Raw genomic sequence first — 23,300 nt, forward strand, 5'->3', positions numbered from 1 at the left:
TCTAGGAAGAACTGTGAGTGGCAAATTCTTTTCAAAACCAAAAGAGGTTTTGGCAATTTTTTTTTATGAAGTTTGAAGCCCATTGGAGTAAATATGACTGAAAATCTCTCAGCACAGAAGATGCAGACAGGAGGGTGAGCTTTATATCCATCTCTATTACCTCTATAACCTCTTTTGTAAAATGTTGGAATTTTCATGGTGCACCTGGTATTAAAACCTTGCTTTTAAAAATCCTACACCTTCCAAAGAAAGGTGTGTTAGATTGAGAGCTTGTGCTGTGTCACATGAGGGAGAAAAGAGAAGAGGGGACAGGAAGGAAAGAGGTGCAAATCAGGATTTGTTTTCTGAAGGGTGCCTGCATGGTTTCATAGCTGTGACAACTGTTTTGATGTCACAACTGGTTTTGAAAAATAAGTCTTTGACCAGTTTAAATGTGTTATGTTCACATTTGCTCTTAAAGTTTTCCTTGAAAACTAAAATTTGTAAAATATTTATTCATTTTTGTGGTGTCCCCTTGGATAAATTAACCTGTTGGGAAACAAGAAACCATAATCAGCTGATTGAGATTAGTGTACCTGAAAAGGGAATAAATACATTTATGACTTTGTGAATAGAGTGTTTCAGGCTCCTTTTTGAGTCTTTGTTGTCTTCACTATATGGCACCAGCACTGTCTCTGATGTAAATGGTGTGAAAGTAGTTTTATTTGTGATGCTGTGTTCACAGGGATGTTCTGTCTTATTAAATGATCTCTGATGTCTTCTTTCTTTTCACATTGGGATGATATAAATTACTGTGGTTTGTTTATGTGCTTACCTAACCCATCTGGAAATAAATACGGAACATTATTTGATGAAACACAACTAACAACATTACCCACACAATTAGCCATTTCCTGTAACTTTAATAAGAACATTAAATTCTGTTGAAGAATTGCAGTGTGTTTATGAACCAGCAGTAATTTAAGGGGAAATTGTTGCTTTTCTTTCCTCTTTAATAAATGGCCCCTACATGTAGGAGTGCCATGAGTCCAGGAGGGGCTCAGTCACAGTAAAAGAGAAAGCAAAGGTCTGAAGTTACCACTCTGAGGTCATGCACAAATTGCACAATGTTTATTTAGTTCAGGCCCTTTCGTCATTTGCATCATCCTCAGACCTACAGTGGTCAAGGTGTGGCCTTTTCTACTCTGTTTTGGTATTTTGGTGTGATTACCTGAGATTACCTCTGAGGGCAATGAGGTTTGCCAACTGTGACAAATTTACCTGTGAACCTGTAATTTCACTGATACAGCACAGATGCAACAAATATTTTACAAATATTTTTAGTTGTATCTCAAGAAGTGAACTGTTACTTTTTTTTACTCCCTTAGTCTAAAAAAACTCAGAAATTATTTCTTATATAATCTGGTTCTATTGTTGGTGGGTTTTGCCCATTGCTAGAAAATCTTGGAATGTGTCTGTTGGTTTAGAGCAATGAAACAGAGCATTTTCTTTCATGAGAGGAAATCTACCTGCATATCTGTAGGATGGACATCACTCTATCCCGTGTGACATTCTGTACCTTCAGGCCTTAGAGCAAGAAAACCAAATGCATCTTATTTCTTTTCCCATGATTTGAGCATTCAGTAACTAATTTAAGAGTCACTATAAATAAATGCAGAATTCTTTTATCTTGGCTGCAGACAGGCTCTGTTAGCTTTTTGTGCCAACAGTGGAAGTTTCAGGCTGATTTCCTGCAGTAGCTTCATTGATCAGAAGTCCACTGTTGTCAGTATTTTGAAATGAAATCACAGCTCATCAGATACATTGTTTTATCTCATGTCCTAGCCTCCAATTTCTCTTTTCTCTGTTTTGCTTCAGTCTGGTGAGACTGGCCATGAAAATGTGGGACTGTTAACCTTCTTTTCAGAACTGAAAGGGAGGTTAAACCCCACCCCATTTATGGACTGATGTGTGACACATCTTTGTCCATAATGATGTCCACAGAGAGTGGTGTTTCCATTAAAGTCAGGGCAGAAATACACTGCTCACCATACACATCCCTACAGGTATTCCTTGCTGCAGTCGTGCTGGAAACTTGTGATTTTTGGCAGGATTTTTTAAAGGTTGTGGTGCATGGTACTAATTTCATCTTATTGTCAAGTGGCCATTTATTAAATCTTCTTTAGGAAGTCAGAATTGCTCTCAAATAAAGTATTTTGGAGCTGTCACCCTTTCTTAGGATTTAATAGCATTGTTGTGATGGGTGACTCATTTGGACTCATTATTTCATTGTTTTACACATTGCCTCTGCTGATGCTTTCCAAATTTTCAGGGTCTTTGGAGATTTATGCATTCAATTTGTTTGTTGCACGTTGCTTTTCCCTTGGATAAAAATCCATGGCACGCATCTTTCACGGAGGGCTGGGTTCACCTAGACCATGTAATTATTGCTCTACAGCCATACATTGTGGCTGCTCTCAGTGAGCTGATATAATCTATTTTTTACAACAGTATGGAAAGGCTTCATTCACATAATGCTGCTTTTCTGTTGCCTTTTGGTTTGCAATTTGCTTAGAAAATAAATTTTCCGTTTTTTACACCCTGTAATACATCCTGTACAACAAGTTTGTAGCTACTCTTGCTATTAGGATTTGCTGTTCTGCTTGTGGTAGGTGCTGGTTTCCCCAGTATCTTTTATCTCTCATCTTTTATAAATCTTGAGCTATGTTAATCAGATCTTTATATGGAAATATAAAATAATTAATATTGTTTACATGCTACCAAAAGACTGGATTGCTCCTCTTTTGTTCTCTTTTTTTTTTTTTTTTTTTTAATTTGAAATAGACTTCTCCACCAGCAAGCAATAATTTTCAAGGATAGAAAGAAGCTAGAAGTTAATAGAGCAATTTGGGAAGAATAATAACCTTAGGTTGTGGGTTTCATTGTCCCCTTGTTTACACCTTTCAGAACTCACAGGAAGAGTTGCCCTAAATGTAGATGTTGCTTGTTTTACAGAGATGTCAATGACTGCAAAGAATGCAGGAGAACAGCAAAGCAGGCTCAATATTTGGCATATTTAACACCATAAAATGAACAGGAGCAGCCATTCACTGGAGAGATCTTGTGCAGGGCTAACACAGCTGGTTCTCTTTACTCCCTGGGAATGAGAAACAACTGAGCTGTAGCAAAAATTTAGTGCCACCTTTTAGTGCCACAGGGGCAACCCAGCATACAACTTATGCTACAGCAGACTAACAAAACTTCAACAATTGATCCTGAAATCTGCAGCCTTATTTTCTAATGTCATTATTGCTCTGCTCTACTTGACAAGCTCTTAAGAAAGGTTTAATAAATGTAGCGTTCTTTCAGGAGCACTAACAGGAGGAAAAGATGGAAATTCAGAATGTTTTGTTCCCATTTTTGTTATGAGGGGTGGATTGTTTTATGTGGAGATTAGGAAGACAAAAGAACTTTATGGCTATTCTGTCTTTTGGTCTGAAAATCAAGGATTAGGTGTCTGTTTGACCATAGTTCTGCAGGTGGAACAGGATGTGAGGCTGTGAAACACTCCTGGTGTCCCAGAGATGCCAGTGCTGCAAGGGCAGGAAGCCAGGTCCAGCTCCCAGACTCACTGACTGCTGAGCCCCTCAGCCTGATAAATCTGCTTTAAAAATCCACATATTGCACGTTTGCCACTGTACATCTTGTCAGGTGGTTCCAGACGAAACACTGACATTAATGCTTCAGTAATTTTGAAACTGGGAATTGTTTACCCAAACCTGAGGAGAGCTGGAGGCCCCTTTAACCTGAGTCATTTCAGTCAATTAACATTCATAGCTTACAATGTCTGCTGTAATGAGGTACCAAATTCTGCATTTGAGGGCTGACCTAAGCACCGATGCAAAATACCTTTTTTTGGCAGGATTTGGAGATTCTCTTTGTTTTAGTGTCTGAATATTTACTGTTGCTTCCCAAGTTATGCTGGCTGAGGCTGGAGCTAACTGAGTTACCCTGAAGAAATGCAGGAGCCTGGAAAAGGCTTTAACTTTGGTGATTGTTGTCCTGAGTAGGCCCTAGGAACAAAATTAACCTGAGTTATTTGGAGTTATTTCTTTCTCCTTTAAGGGGAAAATGTTGCAAAACATTGTGGCTGCTGGATAAGGTGGTGTAAACCATATTGACACCATTTCATCAACCACCTCCAAAATGTGACTTCAAGCTGTTTGTGTTTAATGAAGCAGTGGAAAGTTCTGGTAGAACTGTGATTTATTTATATATGTATTTATTTTAATTATAGGGCAAGAAATGATAAGCAAGGACAGGTCCTCAGTGGGAAATAAATCATTTTGGATGTGTTATCAAACACCAATTTTTAGTCATTAAATATAATTAATGTAGTGAAAATTATGTCAAAGTTTGACCTGACCCCAGTGTTTTTTTTAGACTCTTTAGTGCATAAACATACATAGAATTTCTATCATTTAAAGCTATCTTGGCATCATTGTGATGGCTACTGTGCTTTTGCAAATTACTTTGTCTTCTTTGTGGCTTTGCAATTCTTCTTCTTGATGACACATCACTGATAATGTCACTTTTAACAGTGACTGTATGAACATTAAGAATTACTAATAATTTTCTGACAGTCTGTTTTTTAGATAAAGACTTTCCCTTCCTATCTTTCTTTCCATGAAAATCCAATGGTGACAGATTTTCAGAAAAATAATGTCTAAATCTTTGTGTTTAAATATGATTTTCTTCACATGGTAGACTGTGCTTCAAGATTAGGAAGATAATAAGACATCTCCTTTAAATAAAATCAAGTTGAAAGGTGTGATACAGAATAACCTTGTGAGGAGTTCACTCTGCAGCAAGTAATTAAACACAGTTTAAGCATACCATAAAGTATGCAATTAAAAAACAAAAAAGTTGTTCATAGTGACAGGTAATACAGTAAATTACAGTCCTGCAATGTATTTTACCTGCTACTCTATAAGCAAACACAGAGATTATCTTTTGTTGAAGGTCCTTTGATCAGACAGCTAATTGTTGGCTAACCTGAAATATCTGTCAGTGTGTGAAACCAAGAGTCAAAATAAGGGTATGTTTCATAGGAGTGGAAAAGGGATCCAGGCAAGAAAATACAAAAGCATGTGGATTCATGGATATTTTTCTTCTCTGAAAAAAAGTTGTTATAAGATCAGTCATAGCTGGTAGCATTGAGGCAACCATCTAGTGTTTTTCGGGTTCTTTTTGGTTGAAAACCATCCAATCTTTAGAAAGTCCTGCCATTCATTCTTTAAAATTACATTTGAGTACATTGCATAAAGCTGATTTGATCAGGGGTAAAGAGCTTGTTCTGAAATTTCCATGTGTGTATGGGAGTGCTACAGTCTGAGTCACCTATATTTGGGTGAATGTGATTAAAGATAAAATGGGCATCACAATTGATTTCTCTAAGAACAGGACTATGCAGAAGTCTATAATTTTCATCAGTTTGCCCTGAAAATAATGTGAAGGTAGAAAATGAAGATTAGCAGTCTTCTTTTGCATTCTTCTCCCCTTGTTCAGGTCTCTTTCTTCTAGAAGGCAGTTACCTTCCTGTGTAGCAATAATTTAGACCCATGTCACCGCTGTAATGACTTTGGAAAGCCATAAAGACACAGTTTGCAGAGTTTTAAAGTATGTGCTTAAAGAATATTGCTGTTGAGCAAAGGACTTAAGCGAGTGCTTAATTTCAGGTATGTGGTAAAGTGTCATTGGGTTTATTTATACACCAGTCTGGGTGGCTGGAAAGTGAATCCAGGCCTGAGCCTGCTGCCATGCAGAGATGAGTGTGGGACAGAAAGGGAAGGGAATGCCAAGCACCTGGAAACTGAGGGTTTAAAGGAAATCCTCAAATTCCTCTTGCTCCTTCCCTGAAGTGCCTGAAAACCACCTCTGGCAGCACCTGGGCAATTCAGATCCAGTTGGTAATGAGGGAAATTCCTTGTCATCAGGAAGAATCATGCTCCTGAAGCATTCCTGTGGTTTCTGCAGTGAAAATGCTTGTCTTGCTCCAGAACAGGCTTTTGAAAAACCCAGGTGTCCACTATCTTTTAACACTTTATCACATGCAAGGAGATTACCCAGATTCAGGGGAGCTAAATCTAATCGTGTTTTCTCTTGATTAAAAAAATCAAATTTCTTTAACTGCTCCTCAGACTTTCTTAATTACTCCTTTCGTTGCTCCCCACCTTCTTTTTTTTTCTTCTTTTTTGTTTTTTTGGTAGTGCAGTGACCAAAATTAACAACAGACCCACAAGATCAATATTAATCAGATCAAATATTGGTTTTGCTGGCCTGTATGTAAGCCCTGCTCTTCATCTCTCCCAGGACTGAGAGGTGGATTTTTGGTAACAGCATCAGCTGCAGAGTCCTGTTTAGCTCATGGATCATGGACTCCATCCTTGTTGGTCCTTTCCAGCTCAGGACATTCCATGGCTTGATGATTCCCGCTGCAATATGGAGCATGGGACAATGTTTCTGTGCTGATTCTGGGCTGCAGCTCATCCTCCTGTTGCTTTTCTGCTCAGATTTCAGCTCTGTGTGTGTAGCACTTCACACACTTCTTGATTGAGTTTCACATTGTTGATTTTGGGTCATTTTTACAGCCTGTTTCCAATTCTGATTCTGTTCTTAACTGTCTGTAAGAACACTCCAAGAGCTGAAACAGTGATGAATAGTGATGGACTTGCAGGAAAAGTCCCTGAGAGTTCCTAATTTAAACTACTTCCCCTTTTGACAATTCAGTATTAAGAACTGGTATTTCACACAGCTTGTCAAACAGCTGTGCAACAATAATTTCATCTAAATCTAATTTTCTTACAAGAAAATCATGTGGTATTGTTCTTGAAGTCTTGGAGCACTTTGTCCTGATTATGCCTGGTTTGTTGGTTGAGTGAAATGAGATGGGCTGGATATTATCTTGTCAGGATAAATTAATGCTGGCTTTTTTTTTTAATCACCTTATTGTCTATAAACCTAAGTTTTTTAGGTATATATTTTTTTTCTTTTTTGAGACCTAACAACTAAGCTGCTTGTGTGTACTTTATTCAATCCTTCCTTAGAGTTTTTGCCATTCTCCAATCCACCAGAATTACGCAGTCTTTTTGAACTTCTCAGAGATTTTTCTTAAATAGTTCAGAGATGGCTGAAGCCTCAAATATTTCTGAGTGAAATTGATTTGTTGATTGGATTGTTGATTTATCTATTTGTTTACTTCCTTTATATTTTTATTTACATGTTCTGGTCTTCATAATTTGTGAGCATATAGTTAAGTATCTAGATTCTGGGTTTTTTTATGTGACAGGAGTATTGGAAACATCAGCCTTATTCCTTTTCTCCTTCTTCTTTTGAAGCTTGCTTTTGCAGAAGACTTCTCTCTTTCACCTTTCTCTCATTTTTTTCCATAATCTTCTCATTGGAATAACTTTGCGCCTTCAGATTCTTAACAAGTTCTTCTATTTTCCTTCTATTTCCCTGGTGGTTTCTTCTTTCTTTTGGAAGACAAAATACAGTCCCTGTTGTGTTCAGAAAGTTGACATAAACTGTATAATAAAAATCCTTCCTGCTGCCTGATCCATCCTGAGGGTGCATCTGCACATTGCTCCCATCAATACATAGACATGAATCTCAGGATGTTTGTGGGGCCTGGGGCTTGTGCTTGATTTTCAAGGTTAAAGAGGGAAAGAATGACTCCCTGCAGTACAGCACCGCTGGTCCTGGTTCTTTTTATCTTTATGCAGTCATTCAAGGAGACATCAGTTCCCTCTGGCTGGTGGAGCTGCCGACTTCAGAGCCAGGAGAGGTGTTATTGATACAGAGGCAACACCTCCCCTTCCCTTGTCCTGCTCCTCTTGCACAATTTATTGCCCTTTTACAGCAAAATCCCAGTTCCACAGCACATCCCATTAATGCTCTAGTGCTGCTTCTATTACTGACCTTGTGCAAAAATTTCAACCTCTTGCAGCTGCTTGTCATTTTCATGACATTTACATATCACTACCTTAGATACTTAAGTGGAGGTGGAGGTTCCCTTTTTTCCTTTCCTATAATTCTGCTTTAATTTCCCAAGCAAATAGCTGGCCTGAGAATTTCAGACTTTTATAATATCCCTCTTTTTTGCCCATCTCTGTGGTTTTTTTTGTACCAGCCTAGCTTAGGGGTGCAATGTGAAGGATAGTTCTTCTCCTTAATAGCATTTTATTTTTCTCAAACCTCCTGGATTCTCCAGGGTTAGAAGCATCAGCAATTCTTTATCTGCCTCTCCTGCCCAATAGCCTGTCGAAATCCTCAAGAGGGTTTCTGAATGCAGCTCCCAGATGAGTAATGGTGCTGAGGCTGGGTTTTAGGTATTTATTTGGAATCAAAGTATCTGTGTGTCAATATGTGCTCCTGTGTAAGTCTCCTGAGAGGACACTGTCAGCACACTTGGGAAGTGTGAGGTTTGTGCCCAGTTCTCAAAGTTAAAAATAATCCAAAACTTTCTGTAACACTTCTCAATGCCTCCTTCTAAGTCTTCAGCTGGATTATTTTCCCACTGCCTGCATTTTTCCTTGAACACTTTGCTTCTAATTAGAGATTCTTGGTACCAGTACTGAGAGGGAAAGAGCTCTCTTTTGCCTCAAATCACACTCCATGACTTCAAGTACCCTCAAGTGTCTCTGCCACCTTCTTCATTGAGCAGAAGTGCTGAAGTGACTGCCAAGCTGAAAAGTCTCAGAATAAGATCCAAATGAAATGTCTGGTCACCATAATCACATGTGGGACTGAAATGAGAGTTCAGCCATAATGCAGTCTAAATGTTGGGTTCATTTTGGGTGATGCTTTTTATTTTGGAAACATTTGGTTGCATTAACTTGTGCTGATAGGAATTGAGCAGACTATTGCTGAGTAAGGTACTGTCTTCTCCTAATCATTCCTCTCTTTTCTAGATACTTCTGTTTCTGGGATAGACTACATCAACAGATTTTTTTTTTAATCTAGCAACAGTATTTGGAAACATGAAGGAAGACATAAATAATAATAATAGTCAATAAACTAGTCTTAGAACTTATTGATATACTTAATATTCTTAAATATTTGCTTATTTCACTTAATGTTGCAATTGCCAATGTCCAAGAGAGATCTTACAGTATTTTATTGAAGAATTTGCATTATAAAAGCAAAATTCCTTCTAATTCTTTTACATTCACATATTGTATACTTAATATTTTCCTCACAGCCTTGACTGGAGAATACTTCATTCATTTACTAAAGGTTTTTTTTGTGTGTGTGTGTGTATTCACATAGTTGTTCTGCTTTGCCTTGGGCTGTAGTTGTGTTTCCTTGATGGATGAATGGCTTTCTGTGTGGATAATTTGTATATCAGTTTGTAAAACATTTTCAGATCCTTTGGGAAGGAAAAGGTATTACACAAATCTTGGATAATGGATGCATGTATTATTGTACAACTGTCTGATGCCTTTCATTATGTAACATCTGCAGTGATGAGCAGGCTCTTAGCACAAAGTTCTGTGGCAGCCCCATTTCATATTGCAGTAACAGCATGGAAGAAAGCTCAGTTGTCCATTTTCACACAAAACCTCTTCTCCTTCCCTTTGATGTAGTCATAAGTCTTTTGGCATGCTAAGATCTGCTCTATCCAATGACTGCTAATCAGAAATAAAAGTATTGAACAGAGAACAGGCACTGCTGTTCTCCATTGTTTCCCCTCAGTGTTTTAAAGCATCCTAGAATTATGGTGGCCAGTGAAGTTGTCATTTTTAAACCCAAAGTGTGCAATGTTAGAAGATTTTTGTAATTTTCAGCATAATTTAAGTGCATGTAGTCATATCTCTGTTTCAAAGGAAAACAATTCTCAACAGAAATTTGGTGTTTAATCCCTGTCAGCATCATGAGGGTTGTTGGTTTACTTATAGAGTGAATTGGAGCTGGATGGAAAATACTTCAGAGGAAAATCAGCCTACAAAAATGAATTTTGATCAAAAGAGTCAGAGGAATTATATTGATTTTTACAAGATTTTAGAATAGGAGAAGATAATAATTTCTATTGGTATTAGGATGTTTTCTCTCCAGCTCAAATGAATTTAAGCATTCAATCTGGGTGATTTTTAGTAGTAAGTGCCTAATCTGTGGAGGCACTTGCTTCCTGCATCCCTCATGGTTAAATATCTGAATCTGACAAGTCTTCCAGGAGTAGCAAGGAGATCTTGGATTCCTGAATAGGCCAATTGCATTTTTGTGAGCTGTGATTCAGGTCATAACCTGGGCCTGCATATTAATCTCAGTTCTTTATCAGTTTTTCACCACTGATAGGGGATCTTCCATTTGCTGTCATCCATGCAGATGAAGTTTTTGAGGAACAGCCGTGTGACAGCCATCAAGGAGAAAAAGAAATCAGCCTCTCATTTGTGGTTTTAACCATGAGGCTACTGTAGTGATCTTTCTGCTTTTTCTAGACATATTTCTGCTGTGTACCTATATTAACAGGTTAAAAGGAGAATTCTGAGTTCCCAGACCAGTCAGTTGTTGACCGAATTTGAATTTATTTAATCTGTAAAATGTTGACAGATTTGAAAATATATGGTTACACAGTATTTCTGGATTCATATATTTTACTAGAAATATTAATTAGGAGTATTTTAAAGGTGTGAACCTTAATTTTTTTTTAACTGTACAGGCTGGTCTTGACTACAAATTGTACTATTTTCTCCCTCAGTTTCAGGTGTGTCTTCTTAAGAGTTACAAAGTAAGCTGAAAGCTTTTACATGCAAACTCTGCTGTAACAGATTTTCATGGGTGAGGAGCTCTTAGAGTAACTTTTGCCCGGTTAAAGATACAGTGCAATGGTCAGAGTATGGGAAATGCCTGTTTCAAAATCTGAGATCTAGTCTTGCCTCTTCCCAGCCTATTCTATGATTTGTATAACTGCTTTCTTGAGTAAAAATAGTGTTAGTGATTAGCAAGAGTAGTTCTATATTGTATTATTATTTATATCGTAGCTGTTTCATGTTAGTGAATTGCTTGTGAGGTCTGGATCTTTTGCTGGAAGCTGCCATAAGGATTTAAGTTCCATTAATACATTTGGATAGAGTTGGCCCATGGAGGCTTTGGGAGTAGGATAGGCCTGCCCTTTGAACTATTGTTGGAATATGCTGTTTGTTGGATAATGAGAGTTATTTTCGTCTGTACTTGGTCTTGTTCTCTGTACTTTCATTGACATATTTGCATGTGTATTTTAATAAGTCTTGTAACTTTCCTGCTGGAATATATTTGCATTTATTTGTATTAACTCAGTGTTTGCATTGATTGTTTTATCTAAAACAAGACAAGGAGAGAAAAACATGAGTACAATTTATTCACAAAGAAAATAGCTTTTCACTGAAGCAGGTGTTAGAATGAAATATGTTTCTAAATACAGAAGGTGCCTGGAATTTTCCCTCTATCAAAGAATTTCTTAAGAAGCAAAGTTCAAATATTCAGTTATTTAAAGTCATAATTTAAAAAGCATTCTGCACAAAACCACAATCTGTTTTTCAGCTTTATGTGACTCATAGTGGTTTTCTTCTGGAGGACTATCTTTAGTTTTTGCAAGCCCACAAATCCACTTAAAACACAAGTGAGGAACAATCATCTTAACTTTTCCTGGGTTTTGGTGACATTTGTTTGATTTTTATATTCACCTTTATAATTTCAAGGATTTTTTTTTAGCCTGGTTGCCAGAGCTTTAAAATGAATCAGAAATCCATAATCAGAGTTTATTCATAAGATTTGATTTGAAAAAGCTATTGACAAGCTCTCAAGCCATGACCTTGCAGCTTTCATACAGTCATCAGCTGGACTGCACAGAGGCTGTGGGAGATGTGATGAGAGTCTTTTCCCCTCAGTTTTAAGAGCCTGAGTGCTGAAAATCTTGGCTAGATGTGATTGGCAGTCTTAATCTCAACTACAGAATGACAGAATAACCTGAGTGGGGAGGGACCCACAAGGATGATGAAATCCATCTCTGGGCCCTTCATGAACCATCCCCAGGAGTCACACTGTGTGCTCTAGAGGATTGAGGAGATTGTCTAAACTCTTCTTGGACTCTGCCTGGCTTAGTGCTCTACCAATTGACTTGATCATAAAAAAACCCAGACATTCTTTGTAGGAATGGCTCAGCTGGATGTAAAGGGTATAAGTAGCTTCTTATTTTTATGGGAATGCTTTTAAATAGGAAGTATTTACACCTTCACTGCAATTGCACAGTAAAGAGAGCCATATAAAATATACAGAAAACAAAACTGATGCAGGTTTGTTCTTTGAAACTCCACCACTGGAGCAGCAGCAGAACCCAAAGCTGTCTGCCAGAGCAAGGGCCAGGACCTGCACTGTGCCAGTGTGCTCTTCTTTGTGGTGGCTGCTGCAGAGCAGCATCTGCTGACACAGGGCAGTGAAATCTCTTCATCACCAGGGCTTTATCACCACCAGGATTTCTGTCTGTCCTGCAGCTCCCAGCCCCTGTCCCAGGGCTCTGCAGGGATTAACACCTGGCACACCTGGGCAGCCTTTGGCACCTGGCACCAACATCACCTGAAGGGTGACGGGCCAGGAGAGTGAAACCCCACTAGGGTTCCTTCAGGGACAAAAGGGACAATTGCCCTTGCATGTGGCATCCTGTGCTGTGTTCTTTTTTCACATATGTCTGGCCCCTTTACTTTTTAAACAGTTTCCTGGCTTTCTGTCCAAAATTTTTACTGCACATTAGTCTGCTGTGTCAACAGAACATATGTGTGGTTGAGTCATGGTGTGCTGCAAGCTGCAATGATTGGATAATGCTCTGATGGAGCTGATATTCAGCTTATGTGGAAGATAAAATAATCATGTTGTGTTTTGACTCATGCACCCAAATCTCATGTGAGAAGATGGAGGAAGTTGCAAAGAGTCCGTAACATAAAATTGCCATTGAAAGGTGGATTAATGTAAAAGAACTGATCCAGACCATAATTCTATGGCTTTCTGCAGCTATTTTACCCAAGGCTTAGGTGCTTTCCCTGGTGATACCATGAGGTGTTTGGGTGAAAATGGTACAAGGACCACCATAAACACCATACAACTTAATTGCATGAACCATATGGCAGCAGTTTTAGTACCAGCCTCCAGTTTCAAAGATATGTCCTATTAATGGCTGAAAAATGTCTGTTCCTTTAAACAGCCCAGTCAAACAACTTTTAAGCAGTAATTTGCAAAAAAAGTCCTAAATAAAAGTTGGTGTGGGCATTAGTGAAAACTGGTGAATTGATTAAATATCACCAAAGCATCAATACTATAAACCAATGAACCAACATTCAGAATTATTGATGAAAGCTAAGAATGAGTACTGTAAATAAGAGTATTAGCCTTGATTTTAGGAAGCTTTAAATAAGAATCATTGTGTATACAGCCAATTCCCAAAGTCTTTCCCCAAAAATACTTTTTTTCCCATAATTCTAATTGATTTATGAAAACCCAACTCAGCACGCACAACCTCTGTGAAGCTTGTGCTGCATATCTCAGTCCATTAGAGTGATAAAACCTCACAGTGAATATATTGTTGATGAATAACCAAGCTTCAGCTAAATGACTGCTGATGTCTTTTTCCTTCTTGATTAACAGTGGAACTCCATCCCAATGGGTCTTATTGAAAACAAGCTAAAAGTAATTTTGATTGAAACATGCCTATTCAAACCCTAAATCATTAGAGTTCTTCAGCTTTGATGAGGGCCCAATAATTAGCTGAGTAGCAATAGACCTGTGCCATAAACAGCATGAATGAGAACATGTCTGCTTCTAAGACTTATTATTTGTATTACTGTAGCACCTAGAGGCCACAGGCAAAATCTGAGTCTCCCTGTGTTACACATTGCTCAGAGCAAACAAGACCCCAGGTCCTAAAGAATGCAGCCAAAACGAAGGCAGTGAAGGCTGCTCTGTGGAAGTAAAGCAGGGCAATAGGCATGGGAGTGCACAGGATGCCATCTTTGCTGCCCTTTTTGCTTTTTCTTTGCATGGTGCAAATGTTAAACAAATGAGACAGCAGCAGAGGGCAAGGAAGTAAAGGGACAGGGCTGACAGCAGCTGGGATGGGAAATTATGAGAGAGAAAATAGATATGTAAAAGGGAGATAAATAGATATGTAAGGGAAGAAATGGTGTCAAGAGAAGCACAGGAACTCAGGATTCTGATGTTGATTCCTGAGCTGAGAGAAAGCAGCTGTGCAGTGAGAACAGTCTTGTACTTGGGTCTCATGCAGGGGGCTGTGTTGGCCCTCGGTGTTTTGCTGGAGAGGGATCATAAAGTCAGCAACAAGAAGAGATTGAGTCAGTTAATTTAGACAGTTCTCCTACTCCAGGCATCAATCATGTCACTCCAGATATACTTTTAGACAATAATCAAAGATTATTTTCATTCTTTGCAAGCACCTTTTAAGCACTTGAACATAGTTTCCATATCAGCCCCCAGTTTTCTTTCCTTAAGACTAACTAATCCAGGTTATTTTCTGTTTTCCTTTAGAGCATGTGCTTGCCACACTTCTGATTCTCCTTGCTACATGTCTGTGCTGCTGTGCACTCCCTGGCCTTGGCTCCTGTATTCAACAGCTGCCCTGCCAGCACTGGCAGGAGCAAGTGAAAATGATGCTGGAAAAATAGTTTTGTGGATATTTTAGTTTTATTTAGATGATATTATTCTCTACCAGATGAAACTGTCCTGGAAGACAGTGCTGGAAGCCCCTTTGAGTCAATCTAGGTGACATTCACTGCTCTCCTGCTGACAGGCTTGTTAGCCTGTTAAATAAAGAAATTAGGTTTGTTTGATGTGATAAACTCTTGACAAATTAATGGTGGCTATTAGTCATCATCTAGTTTTTGTCTAGATGCTTGCAAAGTTAATTTCCTTAGGTTTTTTTGTGCCTCTTGACTGGTGGAAGAGTCAACACAGCAATGGGTGATAGTGGAAGGTGGAAACACTCAGTTCTCTCTGTTCTGTGGCCGCCTGGTGTGTAGTTCCTCAGTCCCATGTCATCTTCCTGTCCCTTTTGAAACAGTTCCCACCACAGGCTGAAATCTTAGATCTCTGTCACTGCTATTAATTATGCTCACCATCCAGTCAGAATCGACCTTTCTTGCAAAGTTTGATGAAAAATATATTAAAAATGATCAAAAGCTCCTCTCACTATGTGCTGACAGCTTTCCTTCTCCCTCTCAGGCTCCCGAGACCCAGGCTGACTGAGAGTGCTGGGGCTCTCTCCTGCCATCCACACGTTCCCATCCCAGTGCTCCATCTCCTGCATGGACACAGTCCTGTGCTCTCCTCCTCCTGAGTGATGGGGCTTGAAACCAACCAGAATTACCAGGCAGCCCAGCCCAAGCCTGGGTGTTCCACCTGCCTGGGTTTGAGGTTCTTTTCTCTTACAAAGACTTGTGTTCACTATGTCTTGAGTCAGCATCGGTGTTCACAGTTCAGCCATTTACTTCTTGATGGTTACAATCAAACTGGAGATGGTCTCCTTCATTCATCCTTACATAGAACACCCCTTGAAGCGACCTGATGATATGGACACAGGCTAAACTGGATCCCTATGGTCTCCCCTGATGTTCCCATTTTTCCCAGTTCCATATCAGGACCTCCTGTGCTGAGTTCAGCTAAAACCGTCCTTGGAACCCCTTTCAAAACCTTGGGCTTTAGAAAATGAGTGTCTTGGCGCAAACCAGGGTTGTGATGCCCCATGCCGAGCCTCCCAGTCCGGGGCTGGCAACATTCCTTCCGCAGAGCCGGGGATGCGCCTTTGGCCGCTCGCTGCTGAAGCGCCTGGCGGGGCTGGACAGCGGCGGGGCAGCTCCTGCCCTGCCGGCGAGTCCGGCGCTCCCTGGCACCAGAAGCGTTTCAGCAAGCGAGCAGCGTAGCCGCTCTCCTTCACCCTTTCCTCCCCTTTATCCCCTCTGCTGTTTCCAGCAGCAGCAGCGGCGGGGCCGGTCCCGGCGGGGCGGTCGCGGGGCGGTCTCGGCGGCGCGGCCGCAGCCGGCAGCGACGCCCCCGTGGCGGGGGCGCGGATGGTCTCTCCCGGGCCGGCGGGAGCGGCTGTGACACCTGCTGGCGGCGGCGGGCCGGCCCACGCGGGCGGAGCGGGGGGAGCGGGGCGGGCGGGCGCAGCGTGCCCGCTCGGGGCGCTCCGCGGCCGCGGTGCCCGGCGCTGCTGCGCGGCCGCCCCCGGTGCGGGGCACGGCGGGGCCGGGCGCCCCCTGAGCTCCGGCGCGCCGGGCACTGCGGTAGCGGCGCTGCCGCGGCGGCGGCTCCGCGCCCCCCGCCCGTCCTCCTCTTTCTCCTCCTCCGCCTCCTCCTCCGCCGCGCCACTTCCAGGGGAGGCTGGTGTCATGCGGCTGGCGCCGAGGGAGGGGTGCCCGGGGCCGCAGCAGCAGTGAGAGGCGCCGCGCCGAGCCCCTGCGATGACAGCCATGAAGGAGCAGCCGGCGCACCCGGGCGGCAGGGGGAACCCGCCGCCGCCGCAGCCCGACCAGGTGCGACCCGCGGCGGGAGGCGCCGAGGGGCCGGGGATGGACGGCGATGGACGGGGATGGACGGGGAGGGGGCGGCCGCCGTCCCGGAGAAGTTGTGCGGAGCTGGAGAAAAGTGTGCGGGAGGCAGACGGGGGACACGGGCGCCCTCGGGGCGGTTCGGCCGGGGGGAACAGGGAGCCCCGCGGAGCTGCCTCGGGAATGCGCTGGGGCCGCCCGGAGGGGACCCAGCCCGGTCCGGACCCGCGCCAGGGCTGGGATGTCGGTCAGCAGCGGCTCCCGCAGTAGTTTGCGCTCCGCTTCCCCGCGAGTTGCGGCGGGGGAGCCGCTCGGTGCGGGGGATGCTGCCCCGGCCGCGGGAGCCGCGGTGGCACCGCGGGAGCGGCCGGGCTGGCCGGCGGTGCGGGGCGCTCCTCATCGCCGCCGGCTCCGCTCGGAGCGGCCCCGAGGCCGGGGAGGTTCCCCGGGGGATTCTGGCAGCGGCCGGGCGGCGGTCACGTCCCCTTGGCCCGGCGGTGCCGCCCCGTGGGCCGGCGGGGCTGGGGCTGGCGGGATGCTCTCGGTACCGGTGTCTCTCGGCACCGGCTCGCCTCGGGTCTCGGGCGGCGTATGAGACATGGTACCGGGGAGGAGCCGAACTTGGATGTCATCCTCACAAAATCGAAGTTTTCATCACCAGATCGCTGCGCCCGATGCTCCCGGGCGGCGGGATCGAAGGCACCGGGAGGGATGGGGCTGTGCCCGGGGGAGCCTCCAGCAGCCGGGGCGGGCGGGGGTCGTGCCGGAGCCGGAGCATCGCTCCTGCCCTCGGTACCGGCGGGAGAGCCCCCCGGCAGCGCTCAGCTCTCCCTCTCCCCCTTTAAGCCACCTTAAAATACGCCAACTCCAGCGGAGGGGTTTTTGCACATCATCACATTGTCCGTGCGCGCCGCTTTTGGTTCGGAACTCCGGCTCGCTGAACGGGCTGGCAGGACGTGGGCAGCGGCATTTCACGTTTTCATTCTTTGCCACATCCATCCAAAGCTGAGCTTTCCTTCGGCACACTGGCATTGGGTGAAAAGCGGCAGCAGTGGAAGCTGCTGGGCTCAGATCTGCTTTAGCCAGCCCCGGTACCCAGTCCTGCAAGCACAGCCAGGCTGCACGCTCAGTCTGTCCAGAATCACTGAACCCATTCATTTAAATAAATTTATGCTCTGCTCCCTGCTCAAAAAATGTATGCACTATGGCACATTTTCGTGTAATGCTGGTAAAATAATCCATTTGATCCTTCTTGAATAAATTAATTGCCTAAGTTACATGATCTGAAATAGATGGGTAACTTCCTCCAGTGCTTAAATAGTAGAATTTATGGAAAAGTGAAGATCATTTTAAATAGGCTCAGAGGTTCATGGAGCTCATAAATTTCAAGGACATTGTTTTCCTTTAGAGGGATACTGCTATTAGATGTAATAAAAAGTACTTGAACTTAACCAATCTCTATTTCTTTATATTCAATTCAGAGGTGTTGAATTGGCAATTGTTGTTGGAGGTGGAAATCTTTTCAAAGCAGGATTAATATTGCATGAAAAAAATTACCAGTTTGACTCCTTTTTTAGGTTGTAATGAGGAACAGCAGTAAGATATCAATTTAAAGCACACTAAATATTAAGAGTTTAATCCTAAATATAGAAATAGGACTGCCTGAGTGCTCTGGAGTTTCAGCCTCTCTCAGTGGTGGATGTGGCAGCCACTGGTTTGTCTGTGGGCCTGGCTGAATGAAGTGTAGGTGGGAAGTGCAGTATTTTTGGATTGGGTTCTTCAGACCAAGTTTGATTATCTTGATTAGAGTTGATGTTGAATCAGCTTTGGTTGCCTGTTGTCTTAGGTGCCAGGGATATCATGCAATATGTAATAGCATGGCATGCAAAATGTTGCTTTTAGTGGATAGCAAGTCTTTCTATGGGTTGAATGCCGACCATAAGCACAGAGGTCTGAATCCTGCAGTGGGCTCAGTGCAGAATGAGGCCAGGATTGTGGATGTCCATCCATGCACCTCTGCAGCAGCCAAGGTCCATGGGATACACTCAGCTCTGGGCAGGGCTGGACCAGAGGCTGTGTCTAACTTCAGGTTTGTGCTGGAAACCGTCCTTAGTGCAGCACTGGGATGTGGCTGTGATCCTGACAAAAGAATATTACAGTTTCAAAGCTTTTTGTTGGCTTTTCAGTGTTGCAGTTGCAGAGTTGGTACTGTGATGAGCATTGGGGGAGGAAGAGAAGGGGTTCAAATGTTCACTCTGCTTTTTCCACACCCCACAGCACTCTCATGGGCTTGCTCATATGGACAGTGCATCCTTCTTGGGGCCTTCAATAAATCCATCTGTGTGTACTCACATTTCACATTGCATATTAGTGAGCTCGTGTGAACTTGTAATATCTCTGCATTTGACACCTGGAGTTTATTGACCTATTTATAACAAGGAGGTGTCTGCTCTGAGAAGGGTTTCCTGAGGCAGCAGGGCCAGCACATCTTTTCTGGCAGAGAAGTAGAAAGTCCTAGAAAAAATAAGGAGTTATACCAAGATCTTCTAAGTGTAAATCTCTTCCTTGATCCCAAAGACTTTTCTGAGAGCAGTCCTACCAAAGGTGAAGCATTTCTGGTAAATGTATAGGCTTGTGACCCAAGATGGGATTTCAAATCACAGCAGGCTAATGCTGGGATTCTCCACTTTAAATAAAAGCTTGGATTGACTGACTGAAGCATCCACAGCCATCACCTTATGGATAATTGGATACAATTTCATATCCAACACTTCCTCTGATAGTACTTTTAAACCAAGGCTCCCCTGGGACAAGGCATCCAATAACAACTTCCATTAACAGTGCTAATGATGTTTTGGCATTGGTTTTGATAAATTAGCCAGATTTATTTTCACCTTGCTGCTGAATGATGAGTCATATTTATTGCAAAAATTACAGTTTTACGTTCAGGTGATATATCTGCAGAAAGGAAAACAGCTGTAAATTATCTGTATTTCTGGAATGCTCTATCCAAGTGCTCAGCACTGTGACAGGAGTTAATGTGGCTCCTTCAGTTCCCCTTAGAGGACAAAAATGAGTATTTTTCATCTTGTAGCTCTTAAGAACTGTCTTGGGGTCTTGGACAATGATGTTTAGTGATCTTTTTTAGAAGGCACAACAGTTTGGTAGTCAGTGGACACAGCATATTTGAAAAATATAATGTACCTGAATGACTTGCTGGGTGATGAATGTTTCTGTCTTTGCAGATGAAAAACTGAGATAATTCCTCTAGGTATTACCTTTATGAGGCTTCAGTCTGTTTACAAGAAGCCAGATGATCTACACCACCTGGTGCTACTCGCTGTTCTTTGTGTGTGCAGAAGACAGACCTTTGAAATTTATAATCATTTTCTCCCGAGCCTCTTTTACTCTCCCAACCTGATGTCTTTTTGAAATTGATTTTAAAGCAGAAAAAAGTGGTTTTTTGGTTTATTTGTTTTTGTTTTGATTTTGGGGTTTTGTTTGTTTTGGTTTTGATTTTTTACTGTATATAATTTTAGAATCTACTACATTATTCTTCTTAAAACAGGCAAGGTCAAATCAGATGCTGTGTTGTACTAAATCAGGACATTATTTGGTAAGCATTTAAATGACATGTTTAGTAAAAAAACAAGGACAACTGGCTACTGTTTGATTGTCTTGATTTCAAGAGTTGACTTTTTCTGCCTCAGGACCAGTTTTGGGGGTCACCAGACAAGTGGCACATTCTAAAATTATCTGAATAAAAGACAATTATCTGTGTTTTTTGTTTTTTCAGTGACTAAAGCCAAAATATTTTTTTTTTTTTTATGTCTATCTTCGTTGCTTTTTGTCTTTCCCCAAAACCAGATTGATCTTGTAGTGGAAAAAACACTGATGGATGGCTGTGTCTGTCCAGAGCAATATTCACCTTAATGAGGTTTTATCAAGGTGAAAGGGCTCTCCCTTGCCCCAGTCAGGTCAGTTTGAGCTTGGTGGGTCAGGAGGAAACCTCAACTCTTAATCACATACACACATCAGTTCCAGTCCTTGAAAGATTCAGTCAGGTGGCCAAATTCATGTCCCCCCCTCCTGTTTGTGAGCAGAGCTGGCTTCAGGCTGAAATAAGAAATCCAGTTGTACATAATCCAAAGTGACTTTGCAGTTTTCCTGCTTACCAGCCTGGTGGAACTTTTACCTTGCTTTGTTGTGGCTCTTTACCCAACTTACTGCTTTCAACAAGGTTCAATACAATGTCACAAACAGTAGGTAAGAAAAGCCAATAGTAGTGGTGAAATAAGGTTATATTATTATGCCCTGAATATTTCATAAAGAGTTATTGTTTGAATATTAGCAAAACATTTAAATTCTTGTTCTTACACCCTATAGAGGTAGCTTACACTTTTAAATTCTTGTTCTTACACCCTATAGAGGCCCCACTGTATCTGTGCTGGATCCAGCAGTGGGGATGACAGGCTTGCAGTACCTGTTGACTGTGTGACCAGCTTCACAAGAAGCTCATGGGAAAACGTGTTACCTGTGGTGGTTTGTAATGTTGTTCAGGATTCAGATTCTAGAGGAAGGCACAGATGTGTCATCTTTCAGATAGTACATGTGGCCTTTGCTCCCTTTCTCTTTGCCTGTGACTGTTTCCATGTAGTTCAGCCGTGTACTGATGCTGGTGATTGGCACAAAAAGCCTGAAGCTTGTCTTCCACCTTCACTGCTGTTCTTGTCTTCTGCTCTGAGCTCTGTGGGGCAGGAGTGAGCAGGATCTGGTTTTGGTGAGATGTTCCTGATGGCAATTGAGGAGCATCATTGTCTGTGACACCTGGTACCTGCTCTGAGTGTGTGCACAATCTCAGGGAGCTTGTGCTACACACGTTTTCCAGGGTCTGCAGAGCGCATGTGTAGTTATGATATTTTCTGAAAAATTCCTTTGCCAGGATTTTTCTCCTGAGAAGCTGAGAAGCCTCAGAGGAAAAGAAGAACAAAAATTACTGCTGCTGTGGAATGCAACAGGTGCATCTTTGATTCTGGGAGTCAGGAGCTTTTATCACCATTCCATTCCTTTCCTTTCAAGCCTTCTGATGAAATCCTTTCTTCTATTCTTTTAGTATAGTTTTAATATAATATATATAAAATAAAATAATAAAACAGCCTTCTGAAACATGGAGTCAAGATTTTCATCTCTTCCCTCGTCCTGGGACCCCTGTGAACACCACCACACACATGGGGGTATTTCTCTGTACCCCTCAAATTCACAAGTGGTGAGTGTCCAACAAGGGTCAGAAACTCGCTTTCCTAATGCAGAAAACTTCACCAAGATCCTTCCAGTCCTTTATCCAGCCTCTGCCCTGGGGCACAAACCCAAATTATCTCTTCTGATGGACACAGGGCAGGGTGGTCATGCTGATGCTCTCTTGCTCCTGGTACCCTCCCCTCATAGTTCTGATTCCTTTTTGCAGTGTGCCTTGCTTTCAGAACAGCATGTGGGAACTTGGGCAGCATCATACAGCACCTGAATTTCCAGCCTGCAGAGCCCTCTGCTTGCAGGTGGATTAAAGGGATTACCTAATGCAGTAAATCAAAAACCGTAAAACAGAGCAATCTTTTTGGCTCTTCTGTGTTAGAAAGAATTGCAGGCATGCTGTAGCTTACATAGTAGCCTCAGATATTTGAACATACCTATTGTATTAGCTATTTTTAGAAACCCTATCTGTGTTTTTTTCCAGCATCTTCCAATTGAAAGTATTGCTTCAGGCAAACTATTTTGACAATTAACAAGAGGGAGAAACTCTTTAAGGAAACAGTGATGCTGTTTCATGTTATTCTCAAATTTGAAACCCATCATTTTAGCACTTTTTAATAACTTGGAGGCATTTGGATATCATATGCATATGTTAGTGGCACACAAATGTGACCACAGACTCTCTTTCCGTGGTGATAGTAAATAATGCAATAAATGATCCCTAGAGGGGGTATCCTTGTTGTGTTTTGTTGTGTTGTTTTGTTTTTTTTTTTTTTTTAAATAACTAATAGAGTTTTGAAATTTTTCTGACCTATGGAAGGACTTGTAGGTGTGCAAATTTGCATTTCACATATTTTACTTTCTTTAGCATTGCATCTCAAGACACAGGTAGTCTCACCCGTGTCCTGCCAGCAGGTACCTGTAACTTGTTGGCACTGTCTTTGTGGGTCTTACAGGACCTGTGTCACATTTCAAGTGGATGCATTAGTCACAAAATCTCAGATGTTTCAAACTCTGTCCCTTTCCACTTTAATCATGCACTTCTTTTCCGCTTCACTCAGCTGCATCGAATGATGTCCGTGAATATATGATAGTAAAAAGAACAATGCTGATGGTGACTGATGATGATAAATTACTGTATTTATCCATTAGGAAGGACATTGGATGACCTACAGATCTGAGGCTGAAGCTAAGAGACCTTTTTTTAATCTTTCTTAACACTGCTGGCAACAGCCACATAACTTATTATGTGTTATTTATGTAGAGAATCTGTAAATAGTTTTGACCGGTTCCAAGATAAAATAGATAAGATAAAACCCCTCTGGCGTTTGCAGGATGTTGCCTAAGAAAATCAATTAGGGAGTATTAAACAATGTGATAATTTAAGGAAAATAATGATTCTATAAAAGCTTTTGGGGGCATATTTTAGACTGCCTGGGGCAGTATTTGCAATTTGCAGTTCCTTTGGGGAGGAAAGAAAAGCAT

At 42.1% G+C, this 23,300-nt stretch overlaps 1 protein-coding gene across 2 annotated transcripts in view; it reads left to right on the forward strand.

Annotated features, from left to right (window-relative positions):
* DPP10 (dipeptidyl peptidase like 10) overlaps positions 1 to 23,300 on the forward strand; it is a 437,009-nt gene that overhangs the window by 175,116 nt on the left and 238,593 nt on the right. Inside the window, exon 1 of one of the 2 annotated variants that reach the window (XM_063161639.1) lies at positions 16,414 to 16,553. The exons of the other annotated variant lie outside the window; for it this stretch is intronic. Within the exon in view, the coding sequence (XP_063017709.1) occupies positions 16,482 to 16,553 (72 nt within the window). The 5' untranslated portion in view covers positions 16,414 to 16,481. Of the gene's footprint in view, positions 1 to 16,413; positions 16,554 to 23,300 lie in introns of those variants that run through there. 2 annotated transcript variants of the gene reach the window in all.

This window comes from Melospiza melodia, chromosome 8 (genome assembly GCF_035770615.1).
Source record: "Melospiza melodia melodia isolate bMelMel2 chromosome 8, bMelMel2.pri, whole genome shotgun sequence".
Lineage (NCBI taxonomy): Eukaryota > Metazoa > Chordata > Aves > Passeriformes > Passerellidae > Melospiza > Melospiza melodia.